The sequence below is a fragment of the Ictidomys tridecemlineatus genome, chromosome 11 (genome assembly GCF_052094955.1).
Source record: "Ictidomys tridecemlineatus isolate mIctTri1 chromosome 11, mIctTri1.hap1, whole genome shotgun sequence".
Lineage (NCBI taxonomy): Eukaryota > Metazoa > Chordata > Mammalia > Rodentia > Sciuridae > Ictidomys > Ictidomys tridecemlineatus.
Window position 1 is genome coordinate 113,418,678 of NC_135487.1, and position 24,467 is coordinate 113,443,144.

Consider the following 24,467-nt stretch of genomic DNA (forward strand, 5'->3'; position numbering starts at 1 on the left):
GAATAAAAATGATATCATGTCATAATATGGATGTGCAAAGAAGGCAAAATGTCTCTGAGACTCTTCAATTTAGGAGACTATTGATCAGACACTTGTGTCTAAAATTCACCATGCTTTATGCACAAGGTTGGCCCCTGCTATGCTTCTCATTGTGTGATCCTTCTATGACTGTGTCTTATAGGTGAGTTGAGCCTCCTTCCTCATTAGCTTGTTATCTTGTTATCACTACACTGAGCACTGGTGGCCCTTGGTCTCTCTCATACCGTGGCACCTAAACTATGTCCTTGAGATGAAAATGGTTTTCTAGATCATTTTTGAAGGGAGGCTCCTGTTTTGGACTCCACCCTTCAGCTTTGAATCGGGACCAGCTGGGAGACTGTAACTTCTAAATCACCATGATTTCATCTTTTGTTCTTCCCTGCCTCAGCTGTCTCAGCAGTCTCAACAATGAATTTCAGGAAGAGGAAGAGAATGACCTCCAGCTGGATGAAAAATATTTTCAGTACTCTGGTCATCCTAATTCATGTGACACACAAGAACTTGTCATAAGCTCTGTGTTCCCATCACATGAGCCTAAAGTCAGCTCTACTGTGGATGGAACCAGTGAGTACTCTTATCCTAATTCAGATGAATGCAACTTGTCTCCCTGGTAAATCACAAATTCTCTGCACTCAACTCCACTATCTAGGCTGAGACATATGCCTGAAGAGCCAGGAGACCATTTTGTTTCTCATCAGGTGTAGAGGTCAGGTGGATCTGAAGCTTTGTTATTTTTCTTGCCAGGTCAGTTTTTTTTTTTTAATCCTGGTCTGCAATGTGCCAGCCACAGTTGCAGGTAGACTGGAGTTAGGAGGAGGGGATTAGAAGCATCTCACAGACATCACTTCAACTTGTTCCAGGAGGGATTGGTCAGACCTGTCTTTAAAGGGGTTAAATCATTCCTTCTGCAGTGTCCTTGGAAATTGCATTTATTTTCTAATGAAATCCTCTCTTCTTTTCATGAGATAGAGTATTAAAAAATCATTGTGGAGGTCTTTTATGGTTCTTGAGTGTTAATGCACTTTCTTAACTTCCTCTGAGATGGCTATCCTTCAATTAATCATTCCTGTTTCTGTTCCACCATACATTGCTGTAGTTTTCAACCCAAAGGAGCACAAATGATTCTTTCCTCCATAGATTACATGTTGAATCATCTGTTCCATCTGAGAGTTATGTTCTCATGTAAATTGTCAATGGCCAGTGTACATGATGGGGAACTGACCCAGTTATTCAGACAGCAGAGAGCATTTCTCTCCTTCAGGTCAAGAGGATCTCTCATGCATGTTACTGAGTGTCTTCAATGACAGATGAGTAATAATGGATGAACTGAGACTTGGGGACACACAGTACATGACAGGCAGGGAGCAGCACCTGTAGACAAAGACATGAATGCTGGAAGACAGAGAAGCAGAGTGAGATTCAGGGAGGAGACAGCCTGACAAGGAAGGATGGTGTATAGGAGTGGTGGGATGTGATGTTGGATAACCTTGTGGGGCCAGGAATGAGGACTTCAAATGCAGGATAGGGAGTTGGAATTATTCAGGGGGATGTAGGAATGCAGTTTTCCCAAGCAGAGTGGGAACATGGTAAGAGCAGGACATTGAGTTAGAGGTTAGTGAGGCTGGGCTCAGTGGTCCCAGCAGGAGGTTCTCTCATGGCCAGGAGCATGAGGCCAGCATGGGTAACACTGTGCAGCTGTATCTTAACAAACGTTAACCTGATGAGACAGTTGATCTTTGGGGAAGTTCACAAGAAGAGAAGGTAGTGAGGAGGAGAGTGGAAGAATCTAGACACCAGTGATGAGAGTATGATGAGGTGTGCTCTCAGGGTGATGGAGCCAAACAGTCAGATTGAAGAAATTTTGAGAAAACTGAAGCAGATCATGGTGAGAATGAGGGATTTTCAAGGAGAGTGTGTGGAGAACACAGTAGTGGGCAGCAGGCCCTATTGTACCCAGTTCTTCCTGAGTCTGACCTGGATAGACATGAGGCTGCTGGAAACCTCCAGTCAGCTCAATTTCTGAGGACATTATTCATTTCCCTAGGGACATAGAACTCAATTATATCAGGAGGAATGTCCAATTTGCCTCTGTAGTATGTGGAAAATATAAGAATTATGGACCTGATATCTCTTCACAGTTTCATACAGTTGATTTACAATAAGGAGCCAGCTCCTCTGCTGCATTGCTTATAACTGCTAACAGCCTCCAGGTGGCAACAGACTGTATATGTGTATGGATTGTAGGTGGTACATAGGCCACAAGGAGTCATAGGCTTCTGAAATGCAGAGAGGGTCCCATAACTAGGAATGTTATACAACCATTGGACACCCCTCTCCATGGTATCCTAGATTCTTTCCATGATTTTTCCTCCCTGGGGGGAGAGATCAATAAACCTTTTAATTTCAGTCATGTCATTAAGTCTCAATAGAATGTCCTCTCTACAAACAGTGATGGAGTTTAATAATCCTGGGAAAATAGCCTTAAACTCATTTTTTTCTTCAAAGCCATCTTAAGAGGATGATTTTTCTTTAAGGACACTCTTTTCTGGATACCTGCCTTTGTTGTTGTTGTTCTTGTTTAGTATCATTTGACAGTAGAATGTATTTTGCAAATTACACATTAGTAGAGTAAAACATCCTGTGGATGATCCCGCTCTTTTTGTTTATGATGTGAATTTACCCTGGTTATGTATTCAAATACAAGGCTAGTTAAGTCCAGTTAATTCTATTGTCTTTCCTGTTTCTCCCTCTCCTCCCATCCTTTTATTTTCCTTTGTCCAATACAGTAGATTTCTATTATTCCCTTCCTCAACCTCCCTTGTTTCCGGTTAGCATCTAGAAGTCAGAACACATAGCCTTTGGTGTTTGGGATTGGCTTATTTCACTTAGCATGATATTTCCAGTTCCATCCATTTCCTGTTTTATTTTTCTTTATGGCTGAGTAATATTCCATTCTCTATATACATTACACTTTCTTTAGCCATTCATCTCTTGATGATGTCAAATGGTGGTTTCATTCCAAGTTTTCTAAGGAATCTTCATACTGCTTTCCATAGTGGCTGCTCTAATTTTCAGTCCTACTCAAATTTTTGAGAGTACCTTTCTCACCCCATTCCCCACCAACATTTATTGTTACTTGAATTCTTTATAATTGCCATTCTAATTCAAGTGAGATGGAATCTCTGCATAGTTTTAATTTGCATTTCTCTAATTGCTAGAGATAATAAAGAGTTGTTCATGTATCTTTTGGCCATTAGTATTTTTTCGGCTGTGAGGTGCATGTTCAGTGCTTTGCCCATTTATTTATTGGGTTATTTAATGTTTTTTTTTTCTTTTGGATTTTTCGTTTTTTGAGTTCTTAATACATCCTGAGGATTGAATGCTCTTGTCTGAGGTGCATGTGGTAAAATTTTTTTCCCATTCTGTAGGCTCTCTCATCACGTTATTAATTGTTTCCTTTACTCTGAAGACGTTTTGCAGTTTGCCATCCCATTTATTGATTATGGCCTTCCTAGCATCCAGGCACAGAAACCAAAGGTGACATATCCATCACACTCATGATCTATGTCACTGTACCTGAGATACAAGCTGGTTTCCCCAACAGACTGGGACATAAGAAATGGGCATTCTGGTGGCGGTACTAAAGAAAGAAAGAACTGGGATAGTTACCCTCTTCTCCTTTTAGGTGTCACTAAGAAGGCCTGCCTCCAATGGCCTTTGAGTGGGCATGTGAGCCCTAGTGTGTCAGAGATGCAAGCCTCAGATGCACACCTGAATGTAAATGCCCAAATGAGTAGTTGTCAGGGGACAATGTTGGATCACCATTTAATCTGTGGTGATGGTGGAGCCAGGCTGAGTCTTTCCTCTGCTATCGATAGCTGTGTAGCCAACACTGACCCTGGAAAACAGTGGATGCTCTTCCCAGATAGGAAAGGAAAGGGAATTTGTAAGCTCTGATCCACATGTTCGTTGTCAGAATATTGTGGGTGGCAGAGATGGTGGGCCTCTCCATGTTCTCTCGGTCAGACTTAAAGCTGCGATTCTCTGATATAGTGATGTGAGCTGGAGCCTGGGGCCTAGGGTTAAATACACTCTCAGGTCCTGGGCTGGCCTTTACCAAGTGCATATCTTAGGTGCTTTCATCTCTTTCATAGTTTATTAAAATAATTTCCATAGTACCAGTTCAATAAAAATAAAAATTTTTTAATGAAAGCTTTGACTCTGTAATCTCAAATCCTGATAACTTCTGGTTATTTGATAAATATAATTTCACAAAAGATATTTTCTTTTGATATAGAGCAATTTTGCAGTAATAGTATAAATCCTGGGCCCACAATTCTTTGTCCTGACATATCCAGCTCACTTTTCACCTTTCCTCATCTCTTTGAATTAATGTGACACCTTCACACAGAAAGTTCATAAATGTCTTCTTGCTGATTCCACACTGAGTCCATCCTCTCCATTCGTCTGTCTCCATAGCCATGTTACCAGTGTCCTCACAAGGACTCAATTCTGCTCAGATGTGAAGACTGAGTTTCAGTACCTCCTGCCCCCTTAATCTGGGTTGTGTTCATCTTGATTCTCTGTCTCCCTCAATATCAGCTTCTGGAGCCTCTGGTTCTCATGTCAAGTGCCACACTCATCTGACAGATGTGGGCAACCTAGCCCTCATTACAAACCTCTGAGGGTCATGCAAGAGGAGAAACACCTGTGCCTCATGTGGAGCACTCCCTGGCATGGGCTCAGTGTGTGTCACTGGTGTGTAGTTCTTGAAGCATGTGTGAAAACTTGAGGAGGTTCACCATCTTTTCTTCCTGCTGAACTCTACTGGGTGCTCCCACAATCCCAGTCAAGACTAAGCCTACAGGCTCAGTTGAGTGATTGTGTTCTGGTATCTCACAGGGAATTTTTGAGCATCTGCTTTTCAAACATCTTTTTTTTCCCTCAGGTTTCTAAATTATTTCTGACTTCTAGTGGCCAGAATATTGATATTATACAATCCCACATGTGAATGTTCATAATTTTCTGTTCATCAGATATATCCATTATATGTTAGGCATATACAGTAGTTCTATTAGTAATAATGCCTGTATATAAGTCAGTCAGAGTAAGATTTAAAATATTCCAGGGATGATTCTTCCCCAGTTCTCTACTTTCATATAGTTTTCCTTCTATTATGATTTTGCTTAACTTTGATGATCACTTTCTGACTAAAAGCTCTGCCTAGATCTCTAGTGGTATTATTGCCTTTTATATTGGGGAGCTATAGGTGTCTATAACTTCCATATTTCTTGAATATTTTCAAGAATTGGAAGCACACTTGCCTCCTGTCAAGTTTATCATACTGGATATGCCAGAATCATCAACAAAATGAAAGTATCAGTCTCAATGTCTTTATTTTTATGTGGTACTGAGGATAGAACCCAGGGCCTCATGCATTTGAGGCAAGTGCTCTAACTCCAAGCTACAACCACAGCCCTGAAAGTATCAGTCTCTATAAGCTACACATCAATCCTTAGACATTCTTGTGCAAGGCTGCTTTCTTGATTAGGTGACTCTTTGGGGTCAATAGTTGTGTCACAGGATAATAGTTCCTGTTTTATTTTCAGAACTGAATTTGGATACATGCATTGAACTGCAGAACCTTCCCAAGCTTGAGGGTGATGCCCTTGGAGGCTTGGCTGTCAAAACACCTGGATGTGAGCTGCATGTCCTCACTGATACCATGAGTGTCATGAAACAGAAGATCATGAAAAGGAAACAACTCTTCTGCAAGTGGAGAATGGCATGCAGATTCCCAGGACTTCAAGCTTCGGGTAGAGTGGTGACAGCTTCTGTGGCTCTGGGATGCACTTACCTCTTTTAGCTCTCTCTATGAGGAGGTAGCTCCTTCTGCTGTGATTTCTCTTCACCATTGGTTCTTTCCAACAGCAGATGGAGACTGTCTGGTCTTATTTCTCTATTTTATGGTCTCCCACCCTGAGAGGCTGTTCCATCTCCACCTCCTGTTTGCATTCAGAAATCTGCTCTGTTCCTACATCTGCTGTCCTGATATTCCCTGTAACTGACACAGGAAAGCCCAGCTTAATTGGGGGTCCTAATCCCATGAAGAGCATCTTTCAGACACATGCCACCTTCCCTGGAATCACACACTGTCTAGGCTTTTGATCTACCCTGCTTCCTTGACTCTGCTGCCTCTTTATTCTGGGAACATGGCCTTCATAAGTCACTAGCACATGGCTCCTTCTTGGACCCTCCTTGGCAAACAGGACTAAGTCAACACTCAAAGAAAAATTGTGAAAACTGATGGGAAAGATTATGACAACTGAACTTTATTTGGGCTATACGTGGCAGAAGTCATTTTGTCTTCACCCCTTAGCCCACTCCATTTTCCATGACTCTTTTTTCTGCTCATTCCTAATCAAAATTGTAATAACTTTCAAGATTTCCTGCAGATTCTTTTTCCTGTCTAGCCAAGGTGACTGAAGAACCCACATGGGCTCTGTGTTGAAATGGGTGAAATAGCACTATGTAATGACTCATGGATGTTTTTGAATTGATTGTAGAAAACCATGAGAATGATGATGAAAAAGACCAAAATTCACTGAATTCCAGGTAACAACAAATAATCTGGAGATTGTAAGAAAGGGCAAAATAAGGGGTTAAGGATAACCTGAAAGATTAGACCATGAGGTCAAAAGTAGACACATTTGATGACCAAATGTAAAAAAGACTACTGTTGGCAGGGGTGATGTTGACTAAGCCCAGTGTGATGGAGCCCTTTAGCAAGGTTATCTTTTTTCTTCCTGGTGCTGGTACAGTGGGCATGACTGAGAAGAACTGCACAGTCAGTCTTGGGCATTTTTTCCTTTTAACAAAATCACTTGTTTATTTTAAGTTGAATAATTGGAATTAGAGGCATACTATCTTTCTATACTATGGCCTGATAATCACAGACAGGTATGTCATAGCAAGAAAAACAGAAATACGCTCCCTTTCTACCCCTTTCCCGCCCCCCAAAAAAGTATTATGTCAAAAAAATGGATAGAAATGTTCTAGAAGGCACACATTTTTTGGGCACTCTCTCATGTACCAGACTGTATTTGCTGGCCATCTATATGCAAGTGTCAGTATCAGTCATGCCCTAAGTTCAACTACAGCTTTGCTTCTCATTGTATGATCCTTCTGTAGTTGTACTTTATAGATGAAGTTGAGCCTCCTTTCTCATCAGCTTGTTATCTGCCCAGTACACTGGACACCGGTGGCTCTCACTTTCTCTCTCATACTATGGCATCTAAACTATGTCCATGAGTTGAAAATGGTTTTCTAGATCATTTTTGAAGGGAGGCACCTGTTAGGGGACTCCACTCTTCAACTCTGAATCATAACCAACCGGGAGGCTGTAGCTTCTAAACCACCTTGATTTTTTCGGTTATTCTTCCTTGTCTCAGCATTCCCAATGGTGAACTGCAGGAGGAGAAAGAGGATGACCTCCTGCTGGGGAAAACTTATTTTCTACCCTCGTATCATCCTAATTCATCTAACACACAAGAACTTGTCAGAAGCTCTGTCTTCCCATCAGCTGAGCCTACAGTCAGTTCTGCTATGGATGAAGCCAGTGAGTACTCCTATCATAATTCAAATGAATCTAACTTTTCTCCCTAGGAAAGCAAAAATTCTCTGCACTCAACTCTACTGTGTAGGCTGAGATATATGCATGCAGAGGCAGGAGACCCATCTTGTTTCAGAGTAGGTACAGAGGTCAGGTGGATCTGACTGATTCTGTCTTTAAAGTATGTCTGCTGTGCTTGTCATGGGGGCCCAGGCCTATAATCCCAGTGGCTTAGGAGGCTGAGACAGGAGAATGATGAATTCAAAGCCAGCCTCAGCAACAGCAGGGTGCTGAGAAACTCAGTGAAACCCAATTTGTAAATTAAACACAAAATAGGACTGGGATGTAGCTCAGTGATCAAGTCTCCTGAGTTAAATCCCTGCTGTTTCCCCCCAAAGAAAAATATGATGTCCACCATTTCTATTCATGATCTTTTCTGCCTGTGGATCAAGAACAATAAAATTTTTTTTTGTCCCATGCCCTGGTGTCTCTGTAGAATGTTCTCTCCAGAAATAGTGACTAAGATTAATTTTATTTGGATACAAAACATGAAGTCATAGTTACTTCAAAGCCCTCTTTGTCAATTGGATTACTTTATTTTAGGAAATTCTGTATGGGCACCACCCACCCAAGAATACCTAGGCACATGTACAAAAGATGACATGTCCATTGGACACATGATTTCTGTCACTGTGCCTGGGTGGCTAGGTTGGGTCAATTGGCAGGGACATAAGAAATGGGTTTTTAGGAGTGGTTAGCAAAGGGAGAATTGGGATTGTTACTGAACCCTCTTCTTCTTTCAACTTCCTCAGAGAAGGCCCAAGGGCCTTTGAGTGGACATGTGAGCCCATACATATTATAGATGCAAGTTTCCCATGCACAGGTGGAGTCAAGAGCCCAAAGGAGCAGTTGTCCATCAGATAAATATAGAGATCCCTCTTGTGTATTACACATTGTTTATATATGTGCTTTATCATATATAATGGGTATACATGCAGTGTATTATTATTATGCATATTTTCAAATTCCTTAGGATGAGTTTTCCTTTCTTTAATAATGTGTTTCTCCTTTGATTTTGATTGATTTTTATTATCTCTTTCTTCCTCAAAGCACAACCTACCTCCACTCTGATTTTCTAGTGTTTGCAAATATATCTAGGTGCTATTGGATTTTACAAATCCTGTCTTATTTGCTCATACTTACAGAGCATGTCCTCAATGATGCCACAGGTGTCTGCAAACAAAAGATAATTACAAGAAAAATTCTGATGAGCAAGAGGAAACTAGCATGCAGATTCCCTGGCCTTCATGCTTCAGGTATATTGGCTCTGGGATGCACTTGACTCCTTTTAACTCTGTAAGATTGTAGCTCCTCCTTCTGCAGTGATTTCTCTTTACCTGTGCTTGTCTCCAACAGGAGATGGAGCCTCTTTTTGGTCTTATCTGTACTTCCCATGGCCTTGTAGCCCTGACCTGCCCTTCCATCTACATTTCCTATTTACATTCTGAAATCTGCTCTGTTCTCATGCCTGCTCTCCTAATATTCTGGATAGCTGCTGCAGGGAAGCCCAGTCCCAACCCTATGAAGAGCATCTTTCAGACACATGCTACCTTCTCTTAAATTCTATACTTTCTACACTTTTTTGCCTTCTGTACCTGAATTTCTTGACTTCATTACCTCTTTCTGCTGCGAATGAGTCTTTCCTAAGTTAGTAGCTCATGGATCTCTCTCTGGGGGTTTTCATAGGGAACAAGTCTAACACAAACCTGGGTTGTTATCTTTTTTTAATATTTATTTCTTAGTTGTAGTTGGACATAATGCCTCTATTTCGCCTATTTATTTTTATGTGGTGCTGAGGATCAAACCAGGGTCTTGTACATGCGAGGCAAGTGCTCTACCACTGAACCACAAACCCAGCCCCCTGGATTGTTTACTTAGACATGCAAATTAAAGTGTCATTTTTTATTATGTGTTTTATGACTTCTTTTTAGTTTTTCATCAGAGTAGAGCCCATTTTGAGATCATATAGAAGCATGGAATATATCTTAATCTAATTAGGACCCCAGGCTTTTGATGTACATAAAGGTGACATTCTCTGCATTGTGTTCCTATATGTACATAGCAAAATTATGTCAGGTTCATTCCTTTTCTTACCATTCATTTCCTTTCCTTACCGTACTCTGTTTCCTTCATTTCCCTTTGTCTAATACCTGGAATTTGTATTCTTCCACTCTTCCCTCCTTAGTGTAGATTAGCTTCCAAATGTCAGAGAAAACATTTGATACATTTGATATTTGTATTTGGGGAGACTGACTTAATTCACTTAGCAGGGTAGTCTCCAGATTCATCCATATAATGGCAAATATTATAAAGTTATTCATCTTTATGGCTGAGTAATACATGTATGTGTGTGTGTGTGTGTTGACTCCATAGCTTAGCTATTGTGAATTGTGCTGCTAAAAACATTGATGTGATTATATCACTATAGTGTGCTGAGGATAGCCTCTTCAACAAATGGGGCTGGAAAAACTGGAAATCCATATGTAGTCAAATGAAATTTAGCCCCTCTCTCTTAAAACTGAACTGAAAACATATCAAAGACCTGAGAAGTAGACCAGAAACCCTGCATCTACCAGAAGAACATGTAGGCCTAACACTCTAACATTGAGGCTCAGGAACTGAATTCCTTAAGTACACTCCTAAAGTTCAAGAAATAAAATGAAACATCCACAAATGGGATGGCATCAACCTGAAAAGTGTTAAAATTGATGAGCAATCATCCTGGATAAAAAGCTGTATTGCAAGACCAGAAGATGGTGAGATAGTGGAAAGCTGCATTACCTTGTATCATGAGCAGAGCAGCAGGAATATAGACACCTACTGAGGTTGATGAAAAAGGAATTTCACAAAATATAATAGTGTACATTCAATTGGACTAGGGAATCAGAAATTTGAGTACAACAACAAAATATAAGAATATATAGACGCCAACTCACCTGCCACATGGGTATTGAAAGCAGCAAAGATTCCCCACAAAGGGAGGGGAGAACACAGAGAAACACAGATTGAGTACAGAAAAACCTGAAATCAGAGAAGCTGCCTGAACTTGGTTGATTTAGAGGTTGCAGTATTTAAAATCTTAGCAATTAGAGAAATGTAAATCAAAACTACACTGAGAATTCACTCACCCCACTCAGAATGGTAAATATTAAAAATAAAAGCAACAGTAAATGATGACAAGGATGTGGGGAAAGAGATTCACTTAATACATTGCTGGTGGAATTGGAAATTAGTGAAACCATTCTGGAAAGCAGTGTGGAGCTTTTTTACAAAACTTGGAATGGAACCGCTATTTGACCCCATTATCCCACTCACTTTATACCCAAAAAACTTAAAATCAGCATACCGCTGTGACATACCCACTTCAATATTTAATAGCAGCTCAATTCACAATAGTCAAGCTATAGAACCAACTTAGATGCCCTACATCAGATGAATAGATAAAGAATTTGGTATACATACAAAATGGAATACTACTCAGCCATAACAAAGAATGAAATTATATCATTCACCAGTAAATAGATGGAAGTGGAGACTATCATGCTTTGTGAAATAAGGCAGTCCCAAACCCAAAGGCAGAATGTGGATGCTAACTCACAACTAGAGAGTGAAAGATTAGAGGTTCATTGGAGTAGACAAAGGGGAATGAAGAGAAGGGGGAACATGTAATAGGAAAGACAGGAGAATGAATAAGACACATCTTTCCTATCTTCATGTATGAATATACAAACAATGAAGTTCTTCGTCATGTACAACCACAATAATGGGGGATCGTATTTTCAACAAGTTATACTTATTCTATGTATGTATAATATGCCAAAATATGCTATTATGTAAAAATAACAATATTTTTAAAAAGAATTTTCAATAAAAATACCGTATTCCTAGATTTGGTATTGTAGCTCAGTGGCGGAGCACTTGCCTAGCATGTGTGAGGCACTGATTGGATCCTCAGCACCACGTAAAAATAAATAAAATAAAAGTATTAAACAAAAATAGCTCTGCCAAAAAAAAAATACTGTATTCCTAAATGTATATTGTAATTCCCACCACTTCAAGTTTGGATGTTAATATATTAGCCTACATAGTTGTTTCCTACTATCTAATTCTTGAAGTAGTTTTCTATTTCAGTTTGTTTTTTATTATTGGTATCACTGTTAAATACAAAACACCAGACAATAAGTAATGCTGCAGAGCTCTAGTAACAAAACAGCATAATATTGTCACAAAAATAGACCCAAAGACCAATAGGACAGAATAGAAGACAGAGACAAATCCAATACTTAGAGCCCTCTGATACTTAACAAAGGTGCAAAAATATACATTGGAGGAAAGAGGATTTTTAATAAATGGTTCTGGGACAACTAGATAACTATCTAGAAAAATAACACTAAAACCCTATTTCTCACCCTGCACAAAACTCAAATGAAAATGGATCAAACACTTAGGAATTAGACCAGAAACCTTGCAACTGTTAGAAAAGAATGTAGGGCCAACATTCTACCTATAATTGCTGGCACCAGCTTCCTCAAAAGTACATGAACTGAAACTATGAATAAATAAGTGGGACACCATCAAATTACAAAACTTCTTCCCAGCAAAAGAAAGAAATAAGAGTGTGAAGAGAGAGCCTACAGAACGGGAAAAATATCTTGGCCAGGTACTCATCTGATAAGGGATTAATACTCTAAATATATAAATAACTCAAAGCACTTCATACAAAAATATCCCAAATAACCCAATCAATAAATGGGCAATAGAAAAAATGAAATCGAAACTTCTTAAGAAAAAAATTACAAATAGCCAAATGAGAAAAGGTTCAATATCACTAGCAATTAGAAAAAGCAAATGAAATAAATACTAAAATTTTATCTCACTCCAGAATTGCAATGTTCAAGAATATACATAAAAAAATGCAGGCAAGGTTGTGGGGGAAATATACACTTGTATATTGTTAATGGGACTGCAGACTAGTACAAGTCCAGAAACCACTGTAGAGATTCATCAAAAAACTAGAGATGTAAGCATCCTGTGAGGATCTGCCCACTCCTTGGTATTTTGCCAAAACTTCTAAAATCAGCATACTTCAGTGACAGCCACCTCAATGTTTATACAAGCACATTTCACTAAATGGTGGAATCACCTTAATAGATAAATAAATTTTATGATTCTGACACATATATATGATATGTATGTAAACACACACGCGCGCACACACACACACACACACACGGGTTCTTCAAAGGCATAAAAGAAAATGAAATAATGGCATTTACAGGTAAATGGATAGCAATGAGAATATCATGCTATGTGAAATAAGCCAAACACAAAAACTCAAAACTTGAATATTTACTCTCATGCAGAAAATAGAGTAGAACAAAGGAAATGGGGAGGGCAGGATAGGATATCATACAGATAAAGGAAAGAGCAGTAATGGAGAAGATTGAGAGGCAGAGTGCAGAGATGGGTAAGGGGAGGCAATGCAGATGATTGTTTTTTGTTGTTGTTATAGATGAACACAATATATTTATATATATTTTTAACCTGGTGCTTAGGATTGATCAAAGGGACTCAGGCATTTGAGGCAAGTGTTCTCGACTAAGCCACAACCCCAGCTTCAGAATGAATTCTTAAAAAGTTGTTACGTGGACATATAAATATACCACAGGGGACTCTACCTTTATGCATAGGAAGAAAGAAGCAATCAAATATAAATTAATAGATGAGCAAAAAAGAAGTCTAGTAGAGTAGATGAAAGAGATTTGGGAAATGTTAGGGGGAATGGGAGAAAAAAAAGAGAGGGAAGGGGGCAATCATGAACTGAAGTCAAATTGCATGTGTGTATGATTTTGTCTGAATGAACCCACTACTATATATAACTACACAGTTCTAATCTTAAAAAAGAAATATAGGTAAGAAAATCATTGTGAAACCCAAAAAGGCAAAAACAAATTTCTATGGAAGTTTGGCTATAGGTGGGAGACACATACTGGCCTGGAGCCTGTGTTTCCCAATGTCATTTATAGTAGGACAGGTTTTACTATATTTTTATATTTTACATGATCCAACTGGCAAAGAGGGGCACTGAGACATTAATAGACAAGCTGGGTTTACAGGGCTTAGAGACCTAATCAGGTGCTTGGCTTTTTAGTTGGCCTTCCTTCCACTTCACTAGGCTCCATCTCAGTATCACAGACCTTCCACACTCTCTAGAATGGCTTCCTTTTCTTCACCTGGGGGGGGACCTCAGTATGTGGCACAATACTCCTGTCCCTAAGGAAACCGGGGCGGTGGAAAAGTCCTGGGTGGCAGGCACATTTATTCTACGTGGTACACATCCACTTGTGCCCCAGTCTCTTGTCTGCCTGTTCAGATAAGCATGTTCACCAGATTTCTCTGGCTCTCTTCAATATCCAGCCTCTATCTTGCCTCCCTAGTTTTAATTTGAGTGTTAACAGAGGCCCCTCTCCCCAGCCTCTTGACACAACATTCCACTCTGTGTCTTCTGTTTTGTCTTTTGGGGGGCACCAATTAATTCACCCTCTCCAATAACCTGCATGGCCATATCCTCAATCACTTCTGCTCAGATTCCTCTAAGTCTGAGCCTTGAAATTCTCATGCCAGATATTCTTGGGTCATGTTAATCCTTATGTTCTCTGGTTGCACTAAATACTCATTTTTCAGATAATTACCTCAAGTGTCAGATTAAAGTTGACAATTTCATAGACTTTTTATTGTGGCCTATAAGTAAGATATATCTGTAAACTGCTAAGCACAGTACCCAGCTGGCAAGGACTGCTCAGCATATATTAGGTTGCTGCCTTGCCCTTTTGGAGCTGCCATTGTGGGTGTGGTGTTGAGTCTCCACTTCACTTTCTCCTGACAGGGCTTCCCTGTCACTGCTTTCCCATGTACCAGCTGAGATGCAGCAGCATGGCTCAGTCCCTGCTCTTCCTCTTGTTCAAAGATTCCAGAGGCCTGAACTAGAACCTGGCTGTGACTCACTCTCCTTTTACCAGGAACTCCTTTTATTGATAGCTTACATTTTGATAAAATTTTGTAATACAGAGAATTTGAACACAAGTTCTTCTGTGTGTGCCAGACCTGCCACACTCTATAGTTTCTTTTTCTTCATTCTACCACTGAATCTGCACTGTAGCCCTTGGTAAATATTTTAACATATACATGTTTCACATATATGCATATGTATGTGTATTTTATATATGTATGTGATTTTGTGCATATTTAAGTTTCACTACAAGGCATTGTACTAGAAAAGAAAATTATACTCAAAGTTGGTTTATGAAATTGTACCTAACAAGTTTTTACTGGAAGTTACATTCATGTGGAATATCCAGACATCAAACATTTTTTTCCAAATAATAGAAACATATCAATCTGTTGACTTTTGCTTTTCTATGTGACATAAATAGGCTAATGATATGAGAGGGAAATCCTGGCACCTTAGATCTTGTGTGGTGGAGGCTAGACTGTGCATGATTTGGGGTGCAGGCTGTTTGTGATGTCCTTGACACTGGTTGTTTTTACTCCCTGGATTCAGGTGTTTCCTCTGTATTTGGGGTGTTGGCATGGATTTTCTAACTCTGGTCCTCCACAGCTCTTCTTTCTCTTCTCCTGGTTCAGATAACTGTCATTGTCACCAGGACAAATGGTATAAATATGACAACTAAAGGGCTTGGACACAATGAAGGAAAATTATTAATGCAAATAACTGTTGGTCCTCTGTAAGTGTGTCATGTGAATTTAGAAAATTTTCTGTGTGCGACATCCTTTTTCCTGACAGAGAAAGCATCATCCATCTTCCTTGAGTCTTCTGTGGCTGCCTTTCTTCTCATTCTTCTTCTTGCCACAGTTGTCCTATTGCTCTGTTTGGGTCATTGCCCTGTACACATTCTTATTCAATTGTCTCTGCCTTTTCTATACAGAAAACTTTCATGTTTATAATATTTTCCTGAATAGCCCACTTGTCAGTGAAATCCAAATTTTTTTCTGGAAAGTTTATCATCATGTAATGATGTAAGAAAGATTATAAAAATAAAGAAACCAAAAGGTGTCTATGGGCTTGAGCCACCCAGCATTTCTGAAGGCTGCCTTTCTTGAGCCTGGGCTCTTTCACTGTCTCTGCAATGGTGAGAACCTAGGATATTATCATGAATAACAGCAGATCTTTATTATTGTGGTTTTCTTTTTCAGAGCTGGATTCAAATGATCCTTCAGGAATGAAGAACTCTCTGAAGCTAGAGGGTGATACTAAGAATGGCTCCTTCGCCAACAAGCATGGCCGCCACATCATAGGCCACATTGAAGACTATACTGCTCTCAGAGAGCAGATTGCAGAGGGGAAACTGCTGGTTGAACAGATCCAGTCTCTCCTGACACCCACATGCAACTTCCTGGGCCTTGAAGCTCAGGGCTCAGAGGTAGTCACACCTGCAGCTCCTGCCTTCACTCTTTCTTTGTGCCCTTTGTCCTTAATTCTAGTTTCTTTACCCCTATTTATTTTTGTGGCGTGCATCTCCCAATGACAGAGAAAGCATCTTCCAATTATTCTAGCCAAGCCCTTGTTTCCCTATCTCCTGATTCATTCTATGTTCTACTCTGTGGTATAGGAAACCAACTAGATATTCTGCCTCAGAGCCACAGAGATGTCTGTGCAGTGTTGCCACCATCCTCAGTAAAGTATTTGTTAAGAGTTGATGCCCATATGATGTTGAAATCAGCACGGTCTCATGGCTCATTATCTGTTATACTCATTATCTGCTGACCCATGTGGATTAAAATCAATCAGGTGGACAGGTACTAAGGGATTTGCATCCATAAAGGCCTTGTGTGTGGAAAGAGTAAGAACCTGGAAATGGAAGGGAGGCAATCTGCAAATGCTTCTCAGAGTACATCTCTGTTGAGAGACAACAAGGGCCAATGGCTATGCTGTCTGAGCCACCAGAGACCCATGGATGTATAGACAGAGCCTTGCATCCAGGTAACCCCCACTTCAGGGCAAGATACATACCTCTATTCATAAACCAACTAATGGGCCACAGGCCCAATGTGAGAACTCATATCTGTGCCTCTCGTTCACTGGTGCAGAGGGGTCTTTTATTGCATGAAGGGAAGGTAAAAGGTCTGTAGAGGACATGACATGGGAATGAGCTGTGACAGCCTTATATAGGGTGTCCAGGTGAGGAGTCATTCCAGGTAAAAGGAGCCACACGTCAGTCCTGGGACCTCAAAGGGATGAGCCAGGGTTTCCAGGTTCAAGCAGCCCATGCTTTGTGCCTCATCAACAAAGGAAGCTTGAGTCTTGTGCAGGGCTGCAATGTCGTGAACCTTGAGATGTCTCAACTTCAGTGATGTCCATGGCTCCCTCCCACCTTTCCACAGGCACCAGGCAGCAAATGTTTCCATGAGCTAAGAAGCAGTGCTCATGCCCTGCAGCACACCCTAGATGAGTCAGCCTCACTCCTGACCATGTTCTGGAGAGCAGCTTTACCAAGGTTCCAAGGCCCTCGGCTGCCTGGCAAATTGGTAAGAGGCCAGTGTTGTCTTCTGGTATAAGACCTGCTCTTCTGCCCCATGAGATTCTGTATTCTCAGTTCCAGGGCTTTCTGAGGGTCAGGAGCTACATAGGTTGTTAGAATGTGCTGGATCTTAATGTAGCATCCTGGAGGGAGACCCCTGGTGGAGGTTTTCATTGAAGCTCTGATTACCTTACTTTGTCCTCACACCCCAAACCCCAAGATAATAATTCAAAGAGAAGAAAAGGAAATGGAGAAGTACAGACATAGATGCCCTGGTAATCTATAAATATCTGCTTCCAATAAATCTGAAGTTTGAACTAAAATTCAGGGCCTTTGAAGCTTCTCCATTCCTCAGGGCTTCTTGGTCAAAAGATCAAAGGAAGTCACTGTGATCCTGCAGCTTCTTTCAGTCATGCTCCTAGAATCCCAACACACCTTTTATCTGTGTTCCAATCTGGGGAAAAGGTAGAGCCCCTAAAAAATTGTCCTGCTTTGGGTGGGCTAGTCTCTGGATCCCCTCACTAGTTTTTATTTCCATATTAATGTAACTGGTATGTTTGGGGAAAAAAAACTATGCTAATTACAAGGAAGCACTTTACCATCTTCAGGTTCGTACAGACATTTTGAAATGTGAACACTGTCATCAGGTAGCCCTGTGTCCCAGACATAGTATCTCTGAAATTCCAAGTCCTGCATGGATGGGAGAAGGATGAGACAAAAGTACTTCAAGGACTGATTTGGAGGTCTTGTTCACAGTTGGGAGTTGCTGTGGGTCTGGAATCACAGTCTCCTTGATCCTTGATTGGGGGCTTTCAGGTTCTCAACATTCCTACCTGTGGTCTTTTTCTCAACTGTTCTGAACTGAGGGATTGAGAAGTTATAATGAAGGGAACTCAGTCTGCTGAGAAGATTATAGAGTTCTGCTTCTGATTGGTAGGAACCACAAAGAACTGGATACATTCGGTCTCCAAACTGTTGTCTGAGAGCTTGTCCTTCTTCCCCAGGATGAATCAATGGAAAGGGAGCTCCTAGATCTGCGAGCCCAAGTATCCAAACAGGAGAAGCTCCTTGAGAGCACAGCTGAGCATCTGAAGACTGCTAACCAGCAGAAGGAGAACATGGAGCAGTTCATTGTTAGCCAGCGTAGGTGCCCCTGAGCTGTGGAGCAGCAGAGGAAAGGGATGGTCTTGCAGATGTCCCACTTGTGCTGCAGATAAACATGACCACAGAGTCACTGGGAATGTTGGGAAGGGAGAGTCTGATGCACTGGGCCCAACCCTCCTGTGACATGAGCAATTGTGGTTGCAGAAGGAGGGGGGGGACAAAGGGGTCAGCAAGAGGCCATGATTGAGGGGTGAGAAGAAAATGCTCTAGAAAATGCATGCCCAGCAAGTAGGGCCCAGCTGGAAATTCCTTCTTTCTGGGGCTCTTTTCTTCTTTCAGTGACCAGGACACATGCTGTTTTGAAGAAGGCAAGGACTAACTTGGAGCGAAAGCAACGATTGCATCTTACCCAGTCACAGAGCCTGCTTCAAATACATCACCATCTGACATCAGCTCTGTAAGTGACCCTGACCTCCTTTACCTTCTAGGAGATATCAGGTTCACCACACAGGTCTTAGCTCCTGGATAGCCTCCTCTTAAGATTCCATCCCTTACCCTCCTGCCCGCTCAGCTTTCTACCCTGTTATTATTCTCCTCTCCTCACCATCTCTCCCCTTTAGCCCAATTTTCTCTCCTTGATGTCAGTCAAGCAAGGAGCCAGAGAAATGCAGTTCAGTTGGTCCCTGAGGGAAGAAACTTTCAAAGTCTCTCTGTGAATTAGTTGTCTACCAAGAGATCTTGAGGCCATATGTGCATTCTGGACTTTCCTGAACTACTTTATGAAAAACCAAATAAGGAATAACCTTATGAATTGACTTTCGTGCACAAAATTAGGTTAAGAACAGCATTTTATTTTAACATCTCATTTTCTTTAAAAAACATGAAGGAAGATCCATTTGGTCTCCTGGATATAAAAGAAAAAACTGATAATGAAAAAAAGATGTATGAAAGATGATATGTCATGAGCTTTGTAATGTTTTGAACAACCAATAAAAAAAAAAGAAAAGAAAAAAATACACTTTAAGGGAAAAGTTTTAAAATATATATATATAGCAGATATTCTCTACATTCACTTAAATGCTGTGCTAATAATTCCCTAGAAATCCTATTAAGAGAAACTTGATGTGAAACTGATTGTTTTAAATATGAGAAATTAAACCTTTAAACTTATATGGTAAACATCAGAGCAGTTGAGCATTCTAGGAATGTTCCTAAGTTGTACCCTGAGAGCCTTGACACCCATAGTGTGATCAAGCATGGGATGTATATTAACTAGCTCTTGTTTTCTATTTCCCTTTGATTCTTCCCTGAGGATTGCTTTCTTTCCTGAGCCTCTTAACACAACACTTAGAGGATTGGCTCTGTACAGCCTCTTCCTATCCCTGCCAAGTTAACCCACAGCCTCCAGTTCCTGCTGGCTCCCTCCAGTGTGCAGGCCACAATCTTTTGTTCCAAATTTCTGGTCTCTAACTCCAGGCTAAATGTTAACTGGTTGTATGCCATTGGCTGGCCCCTTTGCCTCTGTGAGCTACTACCCTTCATCTATTAAAGGTGGACCTAGACTTAGATCATCTCTGAAGTTTGATAATTGGTTTGGCAAGATGCTTGTCATCTATGTTGTCATTGAGATAATTGTTTTTCATATCATACATCATTACAAGAGTATACATAGTACTAAGTCATTGTAACATCATAGGATCAATTCAGATAACTTTTGTATTTGGTATTGCTCATTGTGCTTTTCTATCTTACTTGGTTTTGTCCTCATGAAGTTTAGTAAACTTTTTGAGAAATTTTTTTTTCTGTTTTCTTGTTTTTCTTTATGGTGTCATCATTTTCTCCTGTCTTTATTTTACCTGGAAAAAGATAATAAGGGCCTACCATCCACTTTGTTCTAATTTCTTCCCCCTTGTTTTTTGTTTGTTTGTTTTTGTTTTGTTTTTGTAACTAATCAAGGTAGATGATCAGAGTTAACATTTATTTTATCCATCCATATATCTTTTTCTAATGTAAGCAAGTTGAAGTAGAAGCAGTACTTTAAGAACTTCTTAAGACACATCCTGTTGCTGTTGATTGGTTGAATGTCAGTTATCTTCTGCTCAAAATTATTTCCAAATTTCCTTGTAAGTTTTATCTTTACCCCATATGTATACTTTACTAAAATGCTTTGGTTCATTTCAAAACTTTTGGTGATTTTTCACAAGGGTTACTTTGTTGACTCATCATTTAGTTCTGTTGTCAAATCATCAACTCTGAACAACATCCTTAATAAAATTTGAGACTCCCTTTTTGCTTGTATTAGGTCACTTGCCAACACAGTGACAAAATACCTGAGATAAACAATTGAAAAGAAGGGAAGATGCATTTAAGATTTCCAGGAATCAAGGAAAAAGTGGGAATGTCAAGAGTGCTGTCTGTACATGGGTCCACTGCCCAGAAACCCCAGCCCCTTTATGCTTTTCTTTCAACCCACTGTTCACCCACGCAGCTCCCAGGGAAGCAGGGCACCCATGCAAGGGCACAAGTGGCTTTTCTGAAAACAGTAAGCCTCACCCAATCATGGGGCTTTGAGACAGGCAGACAGGATGAACCATGCCAACGCAGGTTATGGTTCATGGAAGCACATGTAGTGAACCTGGGCCTGTTATTCTGGGTGAGAAAGAGCATTCTGACCTGATGGTGACATTGAGGCTTGAAGTCATTCATGGGTGAACAGAGATGTTTGTTGCCATGTAGCCTCTTCAAGGGCTTTAAAAATGCCCTCCTTTCTAGCCAAGTTTGAAAGGACCTCTAATCTGGCACTCAATGACAACACTGTTCAACAACACTGCAAATGAATTAACTTTTTCCTTCCCTGCTCCCCCAGCCTTTCCCAAAGAAGTACATCCTTCTTTCTCCAAAACCATTGCTCCTTCTGAAATGGCTCCTTAAAATGGCTTTAGTCCAAGTCAGGCTTCAACATGGCTCCCCAGATGCTCTTCACAGGAGCTGTCACCAGGCAAGGACTCTGTCCCAACCCCAACTCTCTTGCACTTCTAGAATTTAAGGAGACCTGAACAGTGGAGTCAACATTTCAATCCAAAGAGGGCCTTTGAAAAGAGTCTCCTAACAGGAGTTTAATTATGCAAGACTATATTAGTATACTTCCAGTAATCTGCAAGAGAGAGAAGATGGTGCTTCCAAGTACAAAGGATTCATTTCAGGTCTGTGCCAAAGTAATTGCTTTCCTCCATGATCTTGCCAGATAATTCACTAAAGAAAAATCTGAATTGTACCAGTTTCCAGGAGCACCTTATGAAATGTGGCCTGTGTCACAGAGAGTGGGAGTGGACCTAGAAGAAAAATGCTACAAAGACCAAACCAGACATCAGAGAAAAAAAAAAAAAAGTTCTAAGGTTGTGGTCAATGTGCCCAGGATCCAGCAGCACAAACAACTAAGAAATAGTCCTTTCCCTTCCTTTCTCTTCCACCCCATCCAGAGACAACAAAGTCAAGATCTTCAGCTGACCTGCACACATCTTCAGGACACCATTCTGCACCTGGCCACTTGCTCATCTGCCTGCTATGGTGCTGCACTCTTTGTGATCCCACGTTAGTATATGCTACATTCATTGGCCCTGGACTCCATGTACATATCTACTCTAAGCAAATTCTTAATTATTATTAGAAATAAATTATTGTTAGTGCTTCTCAAGTTGCATGATCAGAGTCAACACTGATTTTATCCTGTGTCTTTTTCTAATGTAAGCAGATGGAATTATGAACTGCTTCATCAGCCTCCTATTGCTTTGATTTGTTGAATCTTTGTTATCTGTCATCTCAAAAGCATTTCCAATTTTCCTTGTAATGTTTTTCTTTACCCCATATGTATTTTTTATAAAAAGTCTTTGCTTTATTTGAAACTTCTGATGATCTTTCACTTATTTTTTATTGTTGACTCATAATTGAATTTTATGTTCAAATCATCTATTCTCAATAAATCCTTGAGGAAATTTTGAGTCTTGCTTTATGACTGCATTTGTTATCTTGCCTTCAGTGCTTCGAAATACCTGAGATAAACTTTTTTTCCCTTGTACTTTTTCTATTTTTTATTATTATATATTAAACTTATATGTTTCCAACTGTATATATGGCAGTGGATTTCCTTTAGTTATTGTCAACATTTCTCCATATAATGTTCTTTTTTACTAGGTCCATGTTCATTTTTCAAATATATTTTATATGTATTTTCACATGTATATTTTTGAATATTCATGTTTTTATATATATATTAATACCCTAACTTTAACCTTTACCCTACACAATATTTATTATTAATCCTAAATTTACCCCATTCCTAATCAAATATTAATATAAAAGCATATATAGCAATATGAATATTCTTGGATACATATTCAAATATCCAATTGATAATTGTATACATAAGTATTTATATATGTTCACATATAATTTATCTGTACATTTGGAAATTAATAAATGTGTATTTATACATCTCACACCTTATCCTATCTCAAAACACATATATTTCTATGTATTTTAATGCCAATTTTTACATGTACATTCTTATAATTACTTGTTTTTCAATATACTTATTCATTGGCTAATGTTTATGTGTAATTTGACTTGCATTCATATATCATTGGTATATTTGCATATATACATTTTTATATACATATATATATATCTGCTTTTACAAATTAAAAATGTGTCTTCCTAAATCTCACATTGAACCCTTCAGAATTTCAAAACATCAAAATTGCACATGTGCATTCTTAAAATATTCATGTTTTTCAATATACTTATTCATTCCCTAACCCTAACTATATACAAAATTTAGTACTAACCATAGTTTTACCCCTATAACTACCCTACATTCAGATAAAAGCATATATTCTTATATGAATACTCATATATATTTATATTTACATACACATTTATCACTTATATTTGCAGAAGTGTTATATATACATATATAAAATTTATCTTTGCATTTGCATATTAAAAATTTGTATTTATATTTCATATTAACCCTTCCCTATTTCAAAACATATAGTTATGTTAATTTTTATGCAAATGTTACCATGCACATTCTTAGGTGTATTCATTTTTCCAACTAGTATATTTATTCCCTAAAGATAAATGTAAATGTAAACCAAAATTTGAAAGTGATAATAACCCTATATTTACTTGTATACTTAAACCTACCTTTAAATAAAAGCATATATAATAATTTTAATATTCATTTGTAAATAACTATGTATACAGGTATCAATGTTATATTAGAATATGTATAAGTGGGGTTGGGGATATGGCTCAAGCGGTAGCACGCTCACCTAGCGTGCGTGCGGCCGGGATTCAATCCTCAGCACCACATACAAAGGAAGATGTTGTGTCCGCCAAGAACTAAGAAAAAATAAATAAATGTTAAAATTCTCTCTCTCTCTCTGTCCCCCTCTCTCTCTCACTCTCTCTTTAAAAAAAAAAAAGAATATGTATAAGTATGTACTCATATATATAATAAATCTGTGCAGTCCTATTTTTAAAAATCCGTATTCATATGTGTTATGTTAAAACTTTTCTTAGTTCAGGGCTGGGGCTGGGGCTCAGTGGTAGTGCAATTTACTGGCATGTGTGAGTAACTGGGTTTGATTCTCATCACTGCATATAAATAAGTAAAATAAAAGTCTATCAACAACTAAATTTTTTAAAATAATAAATAAAAAATAAAGTCTTCCCTAGTTCAAAACATATATATTTATTTATATTTTCATACTTATATTCATGAGTTATTCTAGTGAGTATTCTTGGTTTTTCATATGCATTTCTTTTACTAACCCTAACCATTACCCTACACAAAATTTAACACTAAACCTAAATATAATCTTATACATAAATCTACATTAATATATAAGCATACATAAAATTGTGAATATACATGTGTAATGAGACATGTATATTCAATTATCAAAAATATATTTGCATATATAATATATATGAATATTTATTTGTGTATTCACAATTTTAAAAATGTGTATGTATACGTCTCATATTAAACTCTTTTCTATTTCAAAAAAATATATTTTTATATATTTTCACATGTACATTCTTAGAAA

At 39.1% G+C, this 24,467-nt stretch overlaps 1 protein-coding gene across 2 annotated transcripts; it reads left to right on the forward strand.

Annotated features, from left to right (window-relative positions):
• Window positions 1-108: 108 nt before the first annotated feature.
• Window positions 109-23,820, forward strand: LOC144368309 (myomegalin-like). Of its 2 annotated transcripts, none has more exons than XM_078027120.1 (8): window positions 109-603; window positions 5,649-7,657; window positions 8,857-8,967; window positions 15,926-16,152; window positions 17,114-17,257; window positions 18,255-18,393; window positions 18,694-18,811; window positions 21,221-23,820. In XM_078027120.1, exons 2-8 carry the CDS (start codon window positions 7,645-7,647, stop codon window positions 21,270-21,272), a joined length of 804 nt encoding a protein of 267 aa, XP_077883246.1. In that variant the 5' UTR covers window positions 109-603; window positions 5,649-7,644; the 3' UTR covers window positions 21,273-23,820. The 2 variants fall into 2 exon arrangements, with proteins under 2 accessions (XP_077883246.1, XP_077883247.1); XM_078027121.1 differs by having other exon boundaries at window positions 111-603; window positions 21,394-23,820.
• The last annotated feature ends 647 nt before the right edge of the window (window positions 23,821-24,467 follow it).